The sequence below is a fragment of the Suricata suricatta genome, chromosome 3, assembly GCF_006229205.1.
Source record: "Suricata suricatta isolate VVHF042 chromosome 3, meerkat_22Aug2017_6uvM2_HiC, whole genome shotgun sequence".
NCBI lineage: Eukaryota > Metazoa > Chordata > Mammalia > Carnivora > Herpestidae > Suricata > Suricata suricatta.
Genome location: NC_043702.1, coordinates 155,128,658 through 155,152,007, shown reverse-complemented (window position 1 = coordinate 155,152,007; position 23,350 = coordinate 155,128,658). Strand labels below are relative to the sequence as shown.

The 23,350-nt window shown below is 37.3% G+C and overlaps 1 protein-coding gene across 4 annotated transcripts in view; it reads right to left on the bottom strand.

Moving 5' to 3' along the window:
• The window catches only part of UCHL5 (ubiquitin C-terminal hydrolase L5), a 40,706-nt gene that overhangs the window by 16,707 nt on the left and 649 nt on the right, over positions 1 to 23,350 (bottom strand). For 2 of the 4 annotated variants that reach the window (XM_029935633.1, XM_029935634.1), the window contains exons 2-3: positions 13,739 to 13,802; positions 12,683 to 12,788 (exon numbers count right to left, since the gene is read on the bottom strand). In XM_029935633.1, the coding sequence (XP_029791493.1) occupies positions 12,683 to 12,788; positions 13,739 to 13,802 (170 nt within the window). Of the gene's footprint in view, positions 1 to 12,682; positions 12,789 to 13,738; positions 13,803 to 23,123; positions 23,311 to 23,350 lie in introns of those variants that run through there. The other 2 variants (XM_029935636.1, XM_029935635.1) reach the window with 2 other exon arrangements.

The window sequence follows — 23,350 nt, the reverse complement described above, 5'->3', positions numbered from 1 at the left end:
GAGGGAGAGAGGGAGAGAGAGAGAGATAGAGAGGGAGGGAGGGAGAGGGAGAGAGGGAGAGGGAGAGAGAGAGAGAGAGAGAGAGAGAGAGAGAGAACCCAAGCAAGCCCCACACTCTGCACGGAGCCTGATGTGGGGCTCAGTCTCACAACTATGAGATCATGACCTGAGCCAAACTCAAGAGTCGGATGCTTAACTGACTGAGCCACCCGACGGCCCCTATAATTAAATGCTTTTTTGGGACTAGAGTCTTTCCAAAATACTAATTCACTTATGATTTTACAATCTAGTAAACTATATCCTGCTTGATTTCAGAAGAAAACCTTTCAATTATCTTCTCTTTTAAATTCTTACCCTTCTACTTTTCGTGTTGCCAGTGGCTTTTGAGGTCTTGTGAAATCTACCAATTCTTACATTTTTTCCTCCTGCATGTTTGAAAAACTCGTTGGTAAGACGGCTTTCTCCACTTGGGAACATTCTCTTGCACCGAGATCTCAAACAAATGTAATGATACCACCACACATCTGTTATTCCTCTCTGATAATACCCTCTACTCAAAACTATCCCATAATTGACAAATTAGAAAAATGTAACAGGAAATCTAAAATCCAATTAATATTGCTGACTTCTTTCAATATGCATTTTGTTCTGAATCAAAGTTCTTTCATAAATGTGAATAAAAAATTTTAGTGATTAAAAGAAATTTCATAAAGGTAGTTAACTAAAACTTTGTAAGACTCAGTGCCCCCTTATCTTGGACCAAAATTATCTGGAGTGAAGTTATCTTGGAGTGGGTTGGAAGAAGTGAAGTCAGAAGAAGTTAAAATTTACACTCATTCGCACATTCTTTCAAATTCACACATGAAAGATACACGACATACCCAGTGCTAGATGCTGAGGCTCTAGAGAAGCTCAAACATTACTCTGACCCAAGGACTTCAAATTTGTAATCCATCATTTTAGAAACATCTTTTTTTAAATTAGAAAAAAAATTCCTTCCAAACTCACCAAATTATATACATTAGAAATGTGGTTTTTTGTATAATCAATCAAATTTCAAGTTTTTTTTAAAAAGGAAAAAATCCTGCAGTTAATGATATTTTCCTTTCGATGTTAATAATGATTCACACTGTCCATGATGTATTACAACTCATTCTGTTTGCGTATGAAGAATAGTGACCATGGTGTGCTTAAGTATAAAAATACCTTTCTAGGTTTAAAATGAGTTTAGCGCCACCAAGTGGTCATTATACATATAGCACAGAATTGTCAAAAGAAAAAAGAAAAGAAAAAACTTTTAAAAAAAGATGCCATTCAAATATTTACTAAATACCTATCGTGCGCCAGACACTGCAGTAAGTGTGGAATGCATAGTGAACAGGACAGTTTAGAGAGGTTTTTTTGCCTCATGAAATTCACATAAAAATTACATATATCTATTTGGAGAACTTTAGTTCATGTCACAAAAATTTCATTGCAGCATAAATTATTTATATAGTCCCCGACTTCTTAAATTTTTAATTTTTAAATCTTTATCCTGAGTATTCTCAAAAAACCATCCAAGAACTAATAAAAAATGAGATAAACATCATACCTACACTACTAGCCATTGCGGCTCTGGCTTGTAACACATTTTCACACAGTAGTAGAGTTCAACATAAAAGGAAGCTAGAGAAAGAGGTCACAAGTAGGGCTCCCCTGGAACCTGAAGAATCTGTTGAATTCCTTTTTTTTTTTTTAATTTTAATGTTTTTATTGATTTTTAAGACAGAGAGAGACAGAGCATGAGCGAGGGGCAGAGAAAGGGAGACACAGAATCGGAAGCAGGCTCTGAGCTAGCCATCAGCAGAGAGCCCGACGGGGCTTGAACCCACAAACGTGAGATCATGACCTGAGCTGAAGTCGGAGGCTTAACCTACTGAGCCACCCAGGCGCCCCTGTTGAATTCCTTTGAGAGAACACAGACTCTTTAGTTCAGCCAGGCTCTTCCACTCCCTATTTCTTACATGTGAACCCATCCACACATGCATGCTGCCACCCTGATATCGCAGCCACTTGACCTGCAACCCCTGGACTAGAGAATAATTTCTTTTCAGAGTTTATACAAAAGAATATAGTAGATGTTCAGAGAAATGCTCTTAAAATAGCGCATTATAAATTATCATCAATCTTCACTGAGGTATAGCTATAAAATAAATTAATAAATTTTCAATATTTATAGTCAAGGAAAAATAAGGTTGAGAATAAAACCATGAGTTCCTAAAGAGAAGATGACTCTAGAAAAATGACAAAACAAAACAAGCATACAATAAATGTCCTGCCTATGAAGAATTTAGATTAAAAATCTGTATATGAAAAAGAGATGAGAAGAAAACAAAAATGAAGGAAGAAGAAATCATCTTTAACTGAAGTATCAGAGGTGTCTCCATGAATGTAAAATTTTAATAGAGCTTTGAAAGCCTGACAGGACCTAGGGAACAGAGAAGGAAATTCACTCAGGGAAGCAAGAAGGGTGTGAGCAAAGAAACAAATCAACACGGCACGTTCGAGGGACAGTGCGTACTGTTCATACTAGTACGGCTGTAGTCATGGCAGGAGGTCATCTGTTACCAGAAAATCACTGACTTTGAGCAATTAGTGGTTTGCCCTAGGAATAAGAGACTTTTAATGGTGAAATAACATAATCAAAATAGATTTTTTATTATGAAAGATTCAGCTTGACGATTTACAGCAAGGACTGAAGATGGCTGAAAACAGACACGAGATCGGCTGGACCGCTCCCGTAATACATGGGAAACAGCACAAGGTGACAGATTAACGGAGAATGAAAAACCTCTATTACACAAGTATGCAAGTCAGAATTCTGGGAGTCAGGAAAACAACTAAAAATAAGATTAAAAAGAAAAGGGGAATATTAATAACAACCATATGAAACACTTTTGTATAATTAAAATGGAGAAATTTCAAAAGAAAAAAGTCTTGCCAGAAACAAGAAGAAATAAGTAGCCTGAATAGTCTTTTAACTATTAAATCGAACCCGTAGTTAAAATATATACTCATAAAGAAAATATCAGGCCCAGGTGGCTGTACAGGCCAATTCTATCAAAATTTGACGAAACAGCCCTTCTAAATTTTATACAAATTATTTTAAACAATAAAAAAAGAGGACATTCCAACTTGTGCCATGAAGCCTGCAAACCCCTAACACTAAAAGCCATTACAAGAAAGGAAAATTAAGGCCCTTTTCATTCATAAATACAAATGCAAAAATGCTAAACAAATGCTACTAAATTAAATCTGACAGTGCATAAAAAGAGAATACATCATGACTGACTAGGTTTATCCCAGATGTGGAAGGATGATTTCATATTTTAAAAAATCATTAACATGACTGACCGTATTTAACCTACAGAAAGAAAATAAATGTGATCATTTCAGTAAGTACAAAAAAGCATTTGAAAAAATTCCAGAATAAAGACACTTACTAAGTTAGTAACAGAACATCCTTACCTGAAAAGAACTGAAATTTAAAAAATAAAAATAAAAGCCAGAGTAAACATCATCCAAAACAAGAAAATGGTGAAAGTATTCCCTTTAAAATCATGATTTTACTGGAGGTCTTAACCATGAAATAAGAAAAATAAATTAGAGGCATAAGGATTTGAAAGGGGAAAACAAAACTGTTATTATTTGATACAGTAATTTAAGATAGAACCTCCTCAAAGAAACCACAACAAATTAGAGATAATAGAAGAGTTTAGCAAGATAACTATAGTATTAAAACATAAAAGTGAACTGCCTTTTCATTTCACAAGCATCGAACATCTAGAAAATGTACCTGAAGAGAAGATAATTTATAATGTAACAGAAATATCAAGGAATTAGAATAAATCTAACAAAAGATAAAAAAGACCTCTACAGAGAAAATAATGTAACGTGTTAAAGATTATAAAGATCTAAATAGATACATACTATGTGCATGACTTAAGATGAAGATATAAATTCTCCCCAAATTGTTATATATATTCAAGGCTATTCCAGTCAAAATTCCAACAGAATGTTTCATACAACTTGATAAGATGCCTCTGAAATTTATATGAAGAGCATAGAGCCAAGAATAGAAGGATCTTTCTGAAAAAGAGCAAGGAGTGGAGACACGACCTATTAGATACCAGACCTTATGAAGTGAAAAGAATTAAGACAGTGATATTGCAGAGACAAAGTGATCAGTGGAACAGAGTACAGTCCAGAAAACACACACACACATACAGACACACACACACTTATGGAACTGATATACAACAGAGGTGACATGTCAGATAAATAGGGAAAACAACAGATGGTTAATAAATTGAAAATAGAAAAAAATGATGATCCATATGGAAAAATATAAAACTAAACTACTATTTCACATGATATACCAAAACCCGACTCCTGATGAATTATGGACAAAGATGTCAAAAATTAATATTTAAATACACAAGTAAATACTTTTTATAACCTCAAATAGGTAACAATTCCTTTTTTTTTTTTTTTTAACTTTTTAATGTTTATTTATTTTTGAGACAGAGACAGAGCCTGACAGGGAAGGGGCAGAGAGAGAGGGAAACACGGAATCCAAAGCAGGCTCCAGATACCCAGCAGTCAGCACAGAGCCTGACGTGGGGCTCAAACTCACAGACCATGAGATCATGACCTGAGCCAAAGTCGGATACTTAACTGACTGAGCCACCCAGGCACCCTGATAACAAATTCTTAAACAACGTACAAAAAGCGCTGGCTCTAAAATATAAAATTCTATTTAATGAAGGACACTCAAAAAATAAGACAATAAAATGCCAACTTAAAGAAGTAATATCAAGAATACATAAACAACTCATACAAATCAAAAAAAGCACAACTAACCCCATAGAAAAATAAAAATAATTTCAACAGAAATTTCACAAAAGAAACACTTAAGGCCACTAAGGATATGAAGATCCTTTCAACATGATTAATGAGCAGGGAGATGTAAACCAAGACCACAATGAAGTACCATTTTAGAACAAGATGGCTGGCAAAAATTTAAAAGGCCTGACAACACCACACATTGGAGTATGTGGCTACATAGTAATTCAGATATGGCTAGTGGAAATGTAATTGGAGCTTTGATACATTCATGTATCAGATGAAGTAGTCAACTCTATTTCTAGGTATATACCAAGAGAAATTTGCACACATTTACAACAGGAGACATGTACAAACATGTTTATAGCCACACAACTGACAGTAACTAAAATGTAAAACTCAAATGCCCATCTAGGAAGAGAAATTAAATAAACCCAGCATTTTCATATAATTGATATTATACCATATGCAAAATAAAGGAACCAGTATGATTAACAACTTATAGGAGAAACTTAATGATAGAATAGTAAGTCAAAAGAGTTAAGTCTCCCAAAATTACACAGAAGATGTGGGAGATGAAATGAAAGTAATCAATTCTGTCAAAAGGTTTTAAAATGGAGCCAGGAGGCTCTTAAGGAAATGGGCCTTAGGTATCCCCATGGGATAAAACCAGGAATTTTGTATTGGCACAAAGGACATAAATTCCAAGGACTCCGCCCAAACACCTGCAACTTGCTATGGTAAGACTTTGTTTAGTAATAGTCTTAGCAACCAATTATATTCAGCCAAGATTAGTTTTCTGCGGGCCAACACCAATCAAAATTCTTTGTAAATAACGTAACATTACTTGTTTTTTAAAACCCGATTTTTTGTTCCTTAGTGGACACGATTTGGGTTGCTACCCAAATCTGTGCTCCCTGAATTACAACAAATGCTTTTATTTCAGCATTGCCTCTTTTCTCAGTTAAGTATGATACTTTTTATCTATTAAAAATTTTATATACATGTACCCTTCTTAGTATTACAAAAAATACATAAAAGGGAAAGAAAGAAAAGATATACGAAATTCAACATGAAGATTACACTGGATGGAGGGAGAGAGGATGGAGTTATGCTGAACAATGAGTGAGAGAGAAGGAAATAATTAGATGAAGTTTATTTGGGCAGTGAGTTCTTTGGTGCTTACTACATTACTTACAATAACCAATTAACCAAATAACCAAATAAAATACAGGAAGTCATGAGTGTGTGTCATCAATCAAGGATTATCATAATCCCTTCTATGTACACGATGATAAAATTTTTTTAGTAAAAAAAAAAACAGGCATCATCATTGATTGCTAGATCTTCCTCCTCCATCTCCGTATCCAACCCATTACACAGTAAGGATGCTACTTTATCCACTAAGTATTATTCAGTCTGTTCGCATCCATCTCTACCACCAGTCTTTTATCTACTCTTGCATGTACTTCTGCAAAAGCTTCCTTTTGCAGAATATAGTCTTATATTCTATACTACCACCTCCTCCTCAAATGCATTCTCCAATACTATAGCTAAAGGGATCTCTTCTAAGTGATAGTCTGATCATGTCACCCTTCTTTAAACACTTTAATAACCTTCTTTTACTCTTAGGATACAGACAAAAGTCTCAATCATGGTTTAAAGTACCCTATCAGCATATGAGGCAGAAGGCTGATAGTTATTCTCTAACAACCATCTTCTCCTTCTTCCATATGCATAAAGGACCCAATTTTTATCTGGGTCCATGGTCACCTAGAATGAAGACAACTTTCCTACTCTCTTTTGCTGCTAAGTACACAATGTGACTAAGTTCTGGCCAAGGAAGTAAGCATGTGACTTAGGCAAATTCTAGAAAATGTCCAATAAAGGAGAAATGTGCTGTTCCCATCATGCTGGCTGGAACGTGGAATTGAGGTAGAATGGTGAAAGCTCCAGTAGTCACCTTGGTTCACAAAGTAATCTTTGGAATAGACTCCACATACAAAGGAACAACAAAAAATGAGCCTGTAATCTTGACAGTTCTTGGAAGTGAAAAACTATTTCCTATAAGCCATTGTTTTTCTACACCTAACTGTACTGAATTCTGATTAACATAAGCCCGGCTCAACTCCATATCACGTGCCATCTCCCCCTTGCTATCTATACTCCAGTTACATTGACCTCCTTCCAATACATTTTACTAGTATTACTTCCTTTTGCTATAAAGCTGTTGTTAATCTAGGATAATCCTCAACCTCTTTCCCCCAGTTAATACCTACTTGACCTTTAGACTTCAGCTGAATTGTCACTTAAGTACAGCTTTCTCAGATCTCCTTGAAAAGGTCAAGTCCCATTGTTATACATATAATAAAAAATTTAATCTTGCCCAGAGAAGCCTTGCTTTGGCCTGTGGCTCCTGGGAAGTATACGTAACTCTTGAGAAGCCAAGCCCCATAAGAACATCTTTGTTTACCTGAGGGATTTGGTCCACAAAGGTAGTCTAACACTGTGACTTCAGGGGGAACTTGGGGTCAACAGTATTAGCTCAACCTTCAGGGTGATGGGAGACTGAGGTCAGCCATGTGAGTGGTCAGCAACCTCTATGGGACTGAGGCCAAATAAAAACTCTAGATACCAAGAACTGGTTGAGATTCCCTGGATGACTATACTCTGTACATATTGTCACATATCGTTCCCAGGAAAGTTAGTGCCATCTGTGAAAAGACAACTGGAAGCTCTTAGCAAGGGACTTTCCCAGATTCTGCCCCATATATCTCTTCCCTTGGCTAAATTTAACCTGTATTTTTCACTATCATAAACCATAACAGCTTTCAATAAGGCCTATGAGTTTTTCTAGCAAATTATAGAAACTGAGGGTGGTCTTGGGGACCCCTAACTGAACTTGCAGTTGTCAGAAGGAAGCGTGGTTTGGAGACCCTGAATGCTGTAGCTGGTGTTGGGAGTGAGCATAGTCTCACAGATTGTTCTCAAATTTTGCAATATGACATGGGCCTCATTTCACTCCAGGAAGCACTTATCACCACCATAACTTTGCATTTCACTGAGTAAGACCAATCTCTTCCACTAAACTCTAAGCACCTTGAGGGCACGGATTGACTGTTTATCATTCTCCAAGCACCTAGCATAGTACCTGGCACACTGAAGGCAATCATCCTTTCCTGAAAGACTGAACAGATGGGAGTCAGACAAACCCAGTACCACTGCAGCACAATCTCAGCAAGCAAATCAGCGAAATGGTAACAAGACAATGATGCTTTGCAGAGAAATATTACCAAACTGTCATTCCTGGATCCTTAAACACAACTATAATTACTAGTAATTATAATTACTCGTTTCTTTCCTCAGTGAACCACATATACACAAACCTATAATTAAAGTATATGAATGATTACCTTAAGATAGCCAGGCTTAGTATTACCTAAGTTTATGCAATTCCATCCATAAATACCAAAAATATGTATTTAGTTATTATATATGACCTTATCATAAATATAATTTTAATTACATGTTTTAAATTTCTGAAAATAGAAGACTCCTAGATAAAATCATTATTAGCTCTTGAAGTCTAGAAATAAGGATTATATTATTTATGTAATATAAAGTTTCTGGCATAGACTCATAGTAGGCATACACTAAAAAGACCAGAAGATGTTATTGGGGAATTATAACTAAAAGATATTATTGGGGAATTACTGATATGTCAGCTCAATAAAAACTGTTGACATAATATACCACAAAAAAACAGCCTGTGTTATTAGAAAATTACTAATCCTACACAGTAATAAACATGGCAAGAACAATATAATACAAATAAAACATTAAATTATAGTTAAGACAGGAATATACCACTAGAAAAATATCAAGGAACTCCAGAAATTAGAAACTGAAACTTTAGTATCACTTGTTTTCTTTAGGATGTACTTTTCTTTTACCTTAAAAATATCTAGACCTCTATAAATCCGACATCATTAATGTCTTACAGTTAGTAAATACTACTGTTAATTATGATATTCTTAGAGAGAATGGGTAGCCTGGGTAGCTCAGTCAGTTAAGCATCTGACTCTGGCTCAGGTCATGATCTCAGAGTTCATGAGTTTGAGCCCCGCATCGGGCTCTGTGCTGACAGCTCAGAGCCTGGAGCCTGCTTTAGATTCTGTGTCTCCCTCTCTCTCTGCCCTTATCCTACTCATGCTCTGTCACTCTCTCAAACATTTAAAAAATTTTTTAAAAAGATACTATAATATTCTTAGAGATGAAGAACTCAGTCTACACTTATTAGATACCTACTATGTGCCAGGAACTATACATAAAAATAAAATTCCAGACTCCCAGGTTCACAATTTAGTGTGGAAGATATAAGCAGAGAAGAAATTAAACACACATACACACATATTTGGAAAAATACAAATCATTTTCAGTGGCTATCTCTGAAGCAGGGATTATAAAAGGGACTTTTATTTTCTATATCATATATTTATAATGCTTCAATTTTATAAAATGAGTGCATATTTTTATATATCTTAAAAAATAAAAACTGTCTTTAAAAGGAGAAAGGACACCTGAAGGACTTTTAAAATGATCTGTCCCCTACTTATTCTCTACTATCTAGATCTTGAAAATCACAAACTATGGTTTTAAAGTTATAATTATTGTATTGTAATACAAATATTAGTATATTAGTGTATATAAGTACACAAATATTACAATATACAAAGTGTGCTAAAGAAATTAGAAACTCAAAATGTTGATCACTAAGAGATTAAATAAATTATAGGATGTTTATCCCAAGAATGGTTGTAAAGAGTCAGTGCTGTGCTCTGGCTGAGAGCACACTCTGCAGAGCGACAGTGCCTGAGTGTGCACGCCGGCTGGGCCAAGGACAAGCGGCTTAACTTGGGCCAGCTGTAGAATCTCTCTGGGACTGAGTTTCTACATTTGAGAAATAATAAGGAGTCTGTAAAGCCACCCAGTGTTATTGTGAGGATCAGCTACTACAAATACATTAATAATAAAAAAATAATACGTATTGGGGCACTTGGGTAGCTCAGTTGGTTAAACTATCAACCCCTGATTTCAGCTCCGGTCATGATCTCAGGATTCCTGGGATCAAACCCATGTCAGCACAGAGTCCTCTTGGGATTCTCTTTCTCTTCTCTCTGCCCCTCCCTCAGCTCGCACACATGTTCCCCCCATCTCTCAAAATAAACAAACATTAAAAAAACAAAACAAACAAAAACAAGCAAACTCTATGTCTGTGTGACCGCAGAAAAATAAGTTAATTTCTCCCTCTGAATTTCTTCACCTGTGATATGAGGCTAACAACCTCAGAGTTGTTGCAAGGATTAAATAACGTATCTTTTTTAAATGTTTATTTATTTTCAAGAGAGAGAAAGAGCACACAAGCAGGAGAGGGGCAGAGAGAGAGAAGGACACAGAATCCAGGGCAGGCTCTGGGCTCCAAGCTGTCAGCACAGAGCCTGACATGGGGCTCGAACTCACAAACTGTGAGATCATGACCTGAGCCTAAGTCAGACACTAACCAACTGAGACACATAGGTGCCCCAAATAAACAATGTATCTAAAGCACAATATCTGCTACCCAGTAAGAATGGTGAATGTTGGCTACTGTTGTTATTATCATTATAGTTCTTATTATGAAGAGACACACCTTGTCTTATTGACCATTATATACACCCCTAGTGCCTAAAACAATGCCTAGCACAACAAGGTTGCTCAATAACCACTTGTTGATTAAATGAATGAGTCAAACTGTTAAAAGTCGTTGGTAGAAATGGATGTGGGATTACAAAGATATTCACTTTTATCACTATGTATTTCCGTAATTAAAGTTCTGCTATCAGAATAAAACCAATAATAATGTTTTCTTAACCTTTAAAGTAAAAGCAAAACTGTTAATTTCTCTACAAACACTCAACTTTAAAAAGGTGAGGGGAAATGAAAAGAAGTAGTAAAAGAAAAAGAGAAAACAAGTTATTAAGTGGAGTAGCAAAGCCTTGATCTAAAGGGCAGTAATGAGAGTTAGCACTTTTGTTGTTCGACCTTTCTAAAAGTTTATCCTAATCAATTTTTTGAGTCTCAGAAATAAGTGCAATTTTCAAACAAATGCAATTACATTTAGCTTAGTTTTAAATATCAAACCTCTGTGATTCATTCTCTTTTTTGGCTTTTCCAAACAACGGACCAGCTTATGGCAACACCCGGTAACAGTAAACACTCCAGTGCATGTACTGGAGCAGCAGTTGTCAAGTGTGGTCCATGGACCCTGGGGATTCCCAAAACCCTTCCGAGACGGTCGTGAGCTCAGAATCGTTTCTATCATAATTCAGAGTCAGTCCTTGCCTACTTCTCTGCTTTCACATTTGCACTGATAGTGAAACAGCAATCATTGGTAGATAAAACTGCTGGTATTTTAGCACCAATCTATGCAGTGGCATTGAACTGTTTCACTGACACAGATAAGCAGTTTAAAAAAAAAAAAAAGCCAGTTTTACTGAAGACTGTCTTTAATGAAGCAGTAAAAGTTATTTTTATTAAATTCTGACTTTGGAGTACAAGTCTTTAATATTCTGTCAAATGAAATCGGTAGCACAAATAAAGTGTTTTCTGCTGCAAACTAATCATTTCAAGGAAGGGCAGTAGTACAACTGTTTGAGTTGTGAGTTGAGTTGGCTGCTTTTTTCTTGGAACATCATTTTCACTTGACAGCACAAATGACAGAAAATACCATTTTTTAGACAAGGCATGTGGCAGATATTTTTCTTGGAATTGAGTAAAATGAGTATTCTTCAAGAAAAATACCTGACAGTATTTATTGTTTTGATAAAATTTTAACTTTCAAGTGAAAGCTAGAATTTAGTATGACTTAGATCCTCCACTGTAAGTTTAAAAGTTTCCTGATACTTAACAACTTTTCTGATTCTACAGATGGTAATATCAACACATGTGACTTGTTCAGAATGTATGCAAACAAAATGTGGTAACATTTAGAAGATCTGTAGAAGCCGGTGAATATTCAAAATGACCAATGCACAAGGTCATTGAATGCTAAAGGAGCAAAGAGATCCATTTGCAGAGCAAGATAAACCAAAAAAATTTAATATAACAAAGAACAAAGTTCACTGATACTGTTTCAGATTTTCCATCTAAGAAAGAAACATTTTAGAATTTTGATATAGTATCAAAGAACAGAATTCTCTAAAAAAATTATTAAAATCCTCTTCCCTTTCCAACTACACATATGTGTGGAACTAAGTTTTCTTCATGTATTTCAACCAAAAACCGAACAAAACAAAAATACTGTAAATAGGAGAATAAAGAAGCACATGGGAGAAACCAGCTATGTACTATTAAGCCAGACATTAGATTTGCAAAAATAATATTTACAATATTAGATTATAAAACAATATATAATGTAAATGTAAAACTTCTTGCTAATTTTTTTTGTTTTGGTAAATGTGATTATATTTCATTAAAAAGTATGTTGTTGATGTTAACATGTAATGCATTTGTCATTTTTTAAGTCAATTAATAAGTAACTCTCAAATGCCTCCGTCTTAATGTCTAATACAATATGTGTTGATAAATATAATCCATATAAACAGAGGTCTCTTGGAGACCTCAATAATCTTTAAGAATATAAAAGGATCCTAAGACAAAAAAGTTCAAGGCCTACTACACCGAAGACACAAAAGTGAAATAGAGTTTTGTTTATCGAAAGGATCGCTCTTAACTTCAGAGTATCCAAGGACCATACCTGTTTGGCAAAAAATATTGTGTCAAGTCTGGAGTCCTGAACTACAGAGCCTGCTGGTTCTTCTCCTGGCTGCCACTTGAAAAGAAAAATTAATCCATGAACTGGCCTACAAAAGAAAATACCAATTAGTGACCCAAAACCTTGCTCGGTTTTTAACACACAGTCAGTACAATATAATACATTTCAGTCAGGTACTTAATAAATATATTGCAAATAAAGTAAGTTTGAGAAATTTTTTAAAGATTTTTATTGCTATTCATTGCCACTAAAACATTGCCTGAGAAAAGGCTAATAAACCTTAAAATTACCTCAGGTAAAACAGAATTATAATGAAAGGTTTATTCTCAAATCTGGATTATTCACTTCTACTTTGTATCACCCTCACTTAAAAACTGAAAATAAGAACATAGCAAAACGAAAAGAAGCAGTTAACCCTATATTTAATTCCAATATATATGAATAAAGGTCGCATTCCAAGAATCCAAGAACTCTCCCTCCAAGGAAAATTCCTCTAGCCCTCCATTTGCAGCAGGGTCCATTCTTGAGAGCACAAGATTGGAGATAAAAAGAGGCTCAGAGAGGTGATTCCAGACAGAAGCATGGGGGAAAGGAAGGAACTTCCTAGCATCTACATTTGGACTGAACTGTAACCTCAGCAAGAAGCAATGTGATAATATACAAACAAATTCTGAATTACCATTAATATATTTAAGTACTAAATATGCTTTTGTAGACTAACCTAATATTGATATATTCACATTTTTAATGTGAAAACGTGTTCTATCTTATAGTCCTATTGATCTATATGTGAATATTGTAGTAAATTAACCACCCATCCTGACATGGAAATACAGAGACTTAGTTTTTAATCCCTTGGAAGTTACTTACATGAGTCTCAGGTCTTGATTATACTATGAGAGTAATAATATCTATCTCATAAGACTAAAAAGACTTAAGGAGATGACATATTCAGCCTACTGTAATCCAAGTAAAATAGAAAACAATCTGCGTAAAGTACAGACATATTATTTTTAAGACAACTAAGATTATACTTACTTTAATTTTTCAAAATTCTCAGGCTCTAAACTCCATATTTCTTCTACCTGGGCTCCTCGGCAACCTGAATAAGAAATTATTTCTTCAGAAAACAAAATAACTCATTTTTTCCTTTACCATTAAATAAAATACTAACTGAAAGGAATGCACATTTAGCGGCAATGAGAAATGACAAAAAACTGATACAGCTCACAGCCAAATCCTGTTAATTCCATTACTACTTCCTAATTGTTTATAATGGGAGTATATTGCTTTTACAATTTAAAGAGGTTTCAAGAGTTTACTTTCACTGAAACACCACCCGATTTCTCAGTCCCTCTCAATCTCTGTCTCTTCTACAATCCAATCCACTCTTTCTACTCAATTGCTGTTTCCCCCACTCTACCCTTGGCCCTATATTCACTCTTTACTGTACGTGATTTTAAGTGGTGATAAATTAACTACCACTTTCCAGTGATTTTCATATCACATTTTTAGTTCTGAACCTTTTCCTAAATTCCAATTCTATACTATTTTTTATTTATTTTATTTTATTTTATTTTATTTTATTTTCAACTACCTCAGAGTCCCCCAAATATACCCTTCCTTAGGACAGAGGTTCCCATTCAGGTGACCATTTTTTGTCCCTTGCCTCCCTAGGAAAGATTTTACAATGTCTGGAGTCATTTTACTTGTTGGAAGCCATTTCTGAACCCACTAAAGTTGAGGAAACTCCTTATGAGGTAAGGCAGGTTTGCAAGGCCTCCCACCGTCAAATGGTGACCCATGTCTATGCCCCACTCAATTATTTTTGCTTGAGCACCAGCCCCCAAGGTGCCTTGTTGACTGGTATCAGGAGTGACTTGCCCCCTTATCCTAAAAATATGCTGACTGTACCTTGTGAAGGAACTTATTATAGGAGTTTCTTCTTTTGTGTTTATGGGAGCAAATATTATATTTCCTGAGAAACCTGTTTTACTTCCCCTCAAGAAAACAAGCTATTGACCCCTGCTAAGAACTAACTTTTGCTTCTGCTTTTGTTTTGCTACCCTAAAAACATTGCCTTGTATTTGGATGCTAAAGATACCTTCCTTCCCCATATGATAAGCATCACCTACATCATTATTGATAAAGATTATGCATGAGTCTTCTACCAATCTATGTTCTGGGAAATTTTTATATACCAAAGAATTTGTCATCAGAAATCATTGTCTAAGGCAACTGCCAGTTCTGTTTTGTACCCCATACGTAATTTCAATAAATAAAGCTGACTCTCCGGTCAGTGCAGAGATACCAGCCTGGTGATCCAGGCTCTCTCACTCCTTTTTGCCGACACCATTCATCCTTCAGGGAGCCCTGGACCTGCTGGAGCTGGACTCCAGCATTCACTGTCAAAATTGTCACTAGTGGGAAGGCCCTGCATCTAGTGGACAGAGGACAGAGATGCTAAACATCCTACACTGCATAGGACAGCCAAAACAGCAAAGAATTATCTGGCCAAAATGTCAACATTGTCAAGACTGAGAAACTCTGCTCTAGTAGTATGTATCAAAATAACAGCACACTGGTTAAGAGGTTGGCCTCAAAAATGCCAGGGTTTGTGTCCTGGCTCCTCCATTTGCTGGCTATGCAGCCTACCTCTCTGTTCCTCATATTCATGGAGTTGTTGTGAGTAAATCATTTCGTATGCATGAGATACATTTAATACAGGGCCTTGCACTCTCTAACAGTTTACTAAATGTTAGCTAGTATTATCAAAATACAAAAAAACAGCCATATTTACCAATGGCTTCTATGTATAAAGTGCTTTAAACCCATTTTCTCCAATCACTGCAAGGTAAGTATTCTACAGAAGAGGTTTAGGGATATTAAGTGGCTTGCCTAAATTCACTGCAGCTAGTATACACCAAAAAAAAAAAAAAAAACTAATTAAAATCCACATCTGGTTCCAAAGTCTGGACAGTTTTTAATATTCCAGATCACCATTAAGTAAAAGCTAGAGAAGCCTTTGGCCTACCTGGGGAGGTGGGGGGGGGGGAGAGAAGAAGTTAAAAAAACAGTTGACTCAGGGCACCTGGGTGGCTCAGTCGGTTAAGCAGCCGGCTTCGGCTCAGGTCATTATCTCACGATTCATGGGTTCGAGCCCCACATCAGACTCTGTGCTGACAGCTTGCTCAGACCTGGAGCCTGTCTTTGGATTCTGTGCCTCCCTCTCTCTCTGACCCTCCCCTGCTCACGCTGTCTTTCTCTGTCTCTCAAAAATAAATTTAAAAACATTAAAAAAAATTTTTTTTAAGAAAAAAAAAGTTGAGTCAACCAACAACATGACTTTGGGCATTCATATCATCCAGGATCAATTTGCTATATTCAGCAAATATCTATTAAGAACTCTTGTAAAAAAAAAAAAAAAAGGGGGGGGTGCCTGGGTGGCTCAGTCAATTAAGCCTCCAATTTCAGCTGCTTCCAATGCTGTGTCTCTCTCTCCCCCTCCCCTTCTCATGCTCTGTCTGTCTCTGTATCAAAAATAAATAAAACATTTAAAAAAAAAAAGAAAAAGAACTCACTCTTGTATTAAAGACATATATACAAGGAGAGTTACTTGGCTGTTTGTAGTAGAAAACATGTTGATAGTCATTTGCATATAGGAAGCTGGGGGAAAAACTTAGAAATGAACACTTGTATTTATGAGCACTGAAAAGGGCACAAAGGAGACTAATGCAATTGTAAACACTAGTTACTGCTATTGGAAATCAATTGTAAAAAGGCAAAACATTAAAACACTGTACATATCATACTAAAACAACAAAAGTCCACTGAATAAAAGTGTGCTGAAATCTTCTGCACATGTAGAATTTCAAGTAGTGACACCTGTTTATAAACACTTTAAGCTAAGCAAACACACAGCTTTGTGTACAGAAAACACAGTACTCAACTGTTAATATCTATCTCCTTATATATATTCAGTATCTAATAATTCCCTTATATACATTCAATTTCAAATAATGCATGGTATAGGAAAGAGAAGCAATGATTCAAGAGGCCTGGACTCCAATTTCAGCACTGCCTTAAAGTTCTTAAACTTGAGCAAGAACCTAATGTCCTTGAGCCTCACTTTCCTCATCTATAAAACAAGAATACTTCCTGCTTCGTCCAATCCACACAATTCTTGAGACGTATACATTATCAAACACTAAATACAAAGAATCACTTAATGCAGACGCCCTAACATATATTAAGTAAAAAGCTGGGGGTGGGGAGAAGGCTTTAAAAAGTTAACGAAATGCTGGTATTTTAAAATTCCTTTTATGTGCCAAGCATGGTACTAGATCCTGGCATGGACAGAAAATAATAAACAACAGTCGCAACACTTAAGAACTTCACAGTTAAGGGGAGCCTGGCTGGCTCAGTCTGTAGAGCATGTGACTCTTGATCTCAGGGTCCTGAGTTCCAGCCCCACATAGTGGATAAACTTTGCTTAAAAATAAACAAAACAAAACTTCACAACTAGTAGCAAACAAGCATATACAACTCAAAGTCCAGCATGCATAATATACCTATGAGAAGTATACCAGAGAGTGTTCTGGAAGTTATGAGGTAGGAGAAATCATTACTATCCTTGCTGATCAGAGAAACTTTCATGGATAGTTGAACTGGGTCTTAAATAGAATGACCATAGAATTAGTCATCCAAACCAGATCGCTGCTCTAAAATGAAAGGAAATACTAAAATTAAAATATGTGTGAAACATTTATATATTGACTAACACATTTGTATTATGATACTGGTGGCTCCGTAAAATAGTTCTATACAAAAACTAATTTCAAAAATAATTTTCTTAAAAATATACCTAGACCTTTTCTCAAGAAAAATAACCCTGGTAGAGCCCTCCCTAACTGTTGCCAGTGCTTTAAATTTAAATGGAATGCTATCTTCCAATAGTTTTGTCAACAATTCATTATTCCCCTAACTTCACCAAGTCTGCGAGAAGACATCCCCCAGCTTCTACACCTCCTACCAAAAATAGTCCCAGATATCTTCCCTAACCATGTCATTCCATGGTAGGAACAAATGTCATTTAGTGATGTCACCAAATAAGTAGGAAAAACTTCATTGTGGGCAATCACCCCCAAAACAAGGACTAGCCTCAACTATCTGGGAACCCCAAACTGGAGAGCTGTTAATCTGTATCCCTAATGAGAAGGTTCCATTTTGGAGTCCTCAACAATTATACACAGGGGCACTTGGGTGGCTCAGTCGGTTAAGTGTCGGCTTCAGCTCCGGTCATGATCTCACAGTTCGTGCATTCGAACCCCATGTCAGGCTCTGTGCTGACAGCTAGCTCAGAGCCTGGAGCCTGTCTTCAGATTCTGTCTCCCTCTGTCTCTGACCCTCCCCTGATCGCACTGTCTCTCTCTGTCTCTCAAAAATAAAATTAAAAAAAAAATTTTTTTTAATTATACGCATACTTGTTTCTAGGGATACAAAGTATACTCTCATTAGCATACTTTGACTTTTTGTATGAACGCCAAGCATTAACTTGCCTCTCTCCCCAAAACAAGGAAACACGTACTTCAGGAGAACACCTAACAGACCTTCACATCAAGGAAACACTATGTTGCCCCCCACCCCAAGGTCATTCAGATTCCTTAACTCCTGGGCCAGAGTTGTTGTGAATGATGGGATTCTGCAAGACTGCCTCCAGGCAAGCCCAGGAGTCGTATGTGCGATTACTAACATAATCTGCTACACCTGAGTTAAGATCTTCCGCCAAGATGAAAGATCAAAACAAAAACTTAAGAAGAAAGCCACCTGCCTTCTAATGTAAACACTACAAGAGACAAACAGATGTGCTACCAGCTCTGTGGGTCAGGTCAGATTAATCAGAGAAGCTGAAGGAATGGCATGTTTGGTGTAGAAAAGAAGAATGGATTTTACTGGGAGACAACTTTCAATCCGTTTTTCCTGTTTCTGCTTGTCTACTCGGGGGAGTTCTGGACTATCTTTTCGAGGATGTTATTTTACTAAATAGACTTAAAATATAGAGATAATATCTCCTCCTGATGCAGAGATAAGACTTACTTGCTTTCCATAGTATCTTCCTAAAGCCAAAGGCTGAGCAGGTTTGCTAACAACCTCTTTAATAAAGCAGAGTTCCCTAAGGTCAGGGTCCCCTAGCTGCAACGCAGACCCACGTATACAACATCCACCTGGACGCCCGGGGACTTGTAGGACAAGGGAACTAATGCAAATGTGAATCTCCTGCTGCCTACGGTGCCAAGGCTAATACACTCATTTCTTGTATCAATAATACAATCCTTTATAATATAAACAGGCTAATTTGCTAGCTAAAATATAATAGCACATATTTCTTAACATATGTTGGATTTTATCAAATGCTTTTTGTGTCTATTGAGATAACCATATAGTCTTTTGTTGTTTTTTGTTTTAGAGTGTTAATATGGTGAATGACACTGAATCCTAAATATTAAACCAACAATGAATTCCTAGGATAAACCCCACTCAGCCATGACATATTGTCCACTTAATAGATTATTAGATTTGATTTCCTAAAATCCTGTTTAGAAGTTTTACATTTATTGGGCGCCTGGGTGGCTCAGTCAGTTAAGTGCCCAACTTTGGCTCAGGTCATGATCTCATGGCTCATGGGTTCATCCCATGTTCTGTGCTGACAGCTCAGAGCCTGGAGACTGCTCCAATTCTGTCTCCCTCTCCCTCTCCCTCTCCCCCTCCCCCTCCCCCGCTTGTGCGCACGCGCTCTCTCTCTCTCTTTCCCTCTCTCAAAAATAAATATTAAAAAATGTTTTTAAGAATTTTTACATTTATGTTGATGATGGAGTTAGAGCTGTAGTTTCCTTTTCTTGTAATATCTGTGTCTGTATTGATATTAGGATAATGATGGCCCTCATAGAATATTGGGAAATATTCCTTCCCTTCCACTTTTCTGAAAAAAGTCTATATAGAATTGATATTACTTAATCCTTAAATATTTGAAATAATGTACCAGTGAAGCAATTTTGGCTACAGTTTTCTTGGTGGAAGCATTTTAAGTTAAAATTTCAATATATTTAATAAAGTAAGACTATACTGATTTTCCATTTCTTCTTGTATGAGCTTTGGTAATTTATGTCTTTAAAGATACTTATACATTTCACTCAAGTTGTCAAATTGATTGGCATAATGATGTTTAGAATATACCCTTATTATCTTTTTAATCTACAGAATCCATAGTGGTATCGTCTTATTCCTAATATTGGTCATTCTTGTCTCCTCTACTTTTTCTTTCTTTTCTCAAGATTTTATTTTTAAGAAATCTCCATACCTAACATAGGGCTTGAACTTACAACCCTGAGATCGAGAGTTGCATGCTCTACAGGGGTACCTGGGTGGCTCAGGGGGCTGAGTGTCGCACCAGCTCAGGTCATGGTTTCGTAGTTGGTGAGTCCAAGCCCCACATCAGGCTTGCTGCTGTCAGCCTGTCAGCACAGAGCCCGCTTCGGATCCTCTGTGCCCCTCTCTTTACCCCTTCCCCACTTGCGCTCTCCCAAAATAAATATTTAAGAGTGGCATGCTCTACCAACTAAGCCAGCCAGGTGTCCTTCTCCTCTCTTTTTTTCTGACCAGGCTGACTAGAGGTTTGTCCATTTTATTGATCTTTGACAATCCAGCTTTTAGTCTCACTGATTTTCTCCACTATTTTTTTCTTTTCTGTTTCACTAATTTCAACTCTGATCTTTATTATTACCGTTCATCTGCTTACTTTGGGTTTCACTTGCTCTTTTTCTAGTTTTTTGAAATGAAAGCTAGGGTACTGATTTGTTGTAGGAAAAGTAAACAAGGTCCCTGTTATTCCATCATGGCTGGAAACAGAAGTTTATAGTTTCTGTTTTTAATTGGTAGACCATCAGTTTGTTTTGCTGCATTCAAGAATTATGTATGTGCCACACCAATTAAAAGTATATGTTCTGCTCCATCAGTTACATAATAAGAATAATGTTTTATCATGCTATAGTCCAAAAAATTTGTATTTATATATTCACTGACTCCACAAATAATTTCCCCTCCAATTAGGTACCTTTTAAAATAAATTTACAGTAGCATTCAGAACACAGTAAGATTGTCCATTTTTGAAAAAATGAACTTGAAAAAGCTTTTTTAAAGCCAAGAATTGGGTAAGAAAAAAATGGAAATGATTGGAATATACTTGTTTTCTCTTTTAAGCTATCTGATGATATACAACTACCATCATTTAACTTTTTGCAACATTTTTCTACTACTGGAGCCAATCTATTAATAGCAATTCACTTTTGATATGTGCTAGTGTAAGAAGATGCATTTATTTACATCTCATTCTTTTATGCATGACTTTTATAATCATTTTCAATTCTAAGTTTTCTATACATATAGGACTGAAACAATAACTGTTAATGAAGTGGATTAATTTAAAAACAAACTTGCCAGGGCACCTGGGTGGCTCAGTCGGTTAGGCCTCTGACTTCAGCTCAAGCCATGATCTCACGGTTACTGAGTTTGAGCCCGGTGTTGGGTTCTGTGCTGACAGCTCAGAGCCTGGCGCCTTCTTCAGATTCTGTGTCTCCCTCTCTCTCTGCCCCTCCCCTGGTCATGCTCTGTCTCTCTCTCTCAAATAAATAAACACTAAAAAATTTTTAAAAACATAAATAAAAATAAAAACAAACTTGCCTAGTATAATATTTCTGAAAGTTAACTTCAACATGTAATAATAGTTAAGGTTTTAAAGGTAAATTTTATGGCTACACCTGCAGACATCTCAAATTCAATGTCCAAAACTAAATTCATTTTCTTGTCCATCAAGCTTGTTCTTATACTTCACCAGCCACTCAAGCTAGAAACCATGGAGTCATGTTCCCCTTTCCCCCTACATCCAGTCCGCAGTCCTACTGATTTAAATAGAGCAAAATTATTGCAATTACCTCCTCCTCTAACCCATTACTTTATATCAAGCTAGTCACCTGACTCCAACCATTCTGAGATTCTTCTAGTTTCTCTCACTTCATTGCACTCCACCCTGCACACTACACATAGTAAACCTTTTTTAATTATATAAGTGTCATTTCAGCATTCAAATATCTTTGACAGTTAAGTCCCCAGTAACTAGAGGGGAATCCAAACTAGACGACTCAGCAAAACAATCCAGCCTCAGTTTACTTTTCAGCTTCAGATTCAACTATTCCTCTGGTCTGTCACAGAATGTTTTGAGTCACTTTGCTAGCCATTTCCTATCCCTTATACTTTAACATTACTACCGTTTGTTTTTCCTTCTGCCTGTGCGCCACCATGACCTACGGTCCGGTTACATTTTGTACACACTCTAACACAGAAATTAACACACTGTATTAGGTGGAGTGTCAGATCTTTAGACGAGCACTCGTGGTTTATTCACAATGAAAATTCCCAAACCCAACCAATGTGCCTGAGATACAGTAGGTAAACAATATACGCCTGACAAACTACATTCCAAATATTCAGTTATGTACAATAGACAGTATCTAGATCAACACTTTATCTCGAGTACAAGTTTTAACATAATAGCTAGAATTAGTAACACTTGAAAAAATGTAGCCGTAAAAATAAAGTCACTGCTCAAAGAAAAGGATGGAAACAAGAAGGGCAGGAAAGGATAACAAGTCAAATATGCTGACTATTTAGGATGTATGACAAGGAACGCTGCCAGAAAAAAGGCTGAGGAAAGCATGTGGCCTCTAGCCTAGAGCACTAGCTCAAGAAACCACACTTTACCGGAAGCCAAAAAAAAAAAAAAAAAACCGGTCAGGGAGAATAACCAACGAAGCGGCTCGTCAGGTCAACGCAGTGAGCGTGCGGGAACTGACGCAGAGCCAACCGCACACTCAAGGTGTTCTGCTCTGAGTACCTAGAACCTCGGGTTCCTGCGCGGCTTGGGCCATCCAACCACCGTCGAGGAGGCACACCCTAGCTTTTCTTGCAGAACTGATGGCCCCCAGATGTGTACCTGGGCACACCTGCCGGGTACGGGGAGCGCTCGGCCGAAGAGCGACCGACGGTGGAAAGGGAAAGATACAAACGTAAGGGCGGAGGGGGCGGGGGCTGTTAAGCGCCCAATGAAGCAAGTAATTGAGTGCCGAGGCCGGAGGATTCGACAGTGCACAAGACAGATAAGATCCCTGCCCTCGTGATGTGGAATCACTGCGGAAACGCGACTTCCCAGGACTCCAGGACTAAGGAGGGGGACGAGAGAGCCCCGCCCTCCAGGTTTCTGGAGTCGCCTCCCTTCAGACGCGAGGCGGCGGTGGCCGCAGAGAACCACTCTATGCCCAGCTTGGGCCTCCTCCCGTGACCCCAGGCCCAGGACGGTCCCCTTGGCTCTCACCGAATCCTTTAATGAGCTCGGTGAAGACCCCGGGGTCGCTTTCCATGAGGCACCACTCCCCGGCATTGCCCGTCATGGCCCCGGCCACACACCGCCCCGCTCCACCTCAGGCTCCGGCCGCCCCCCGCACCAGCTGCCGCTGGGCACTGATCTCAGCAAACCCGCCGCTGAGCTCGTGAACCCCACGTCACCCCGCCTACTTCCCGACAGCCTCCGGGCGCCGTCAC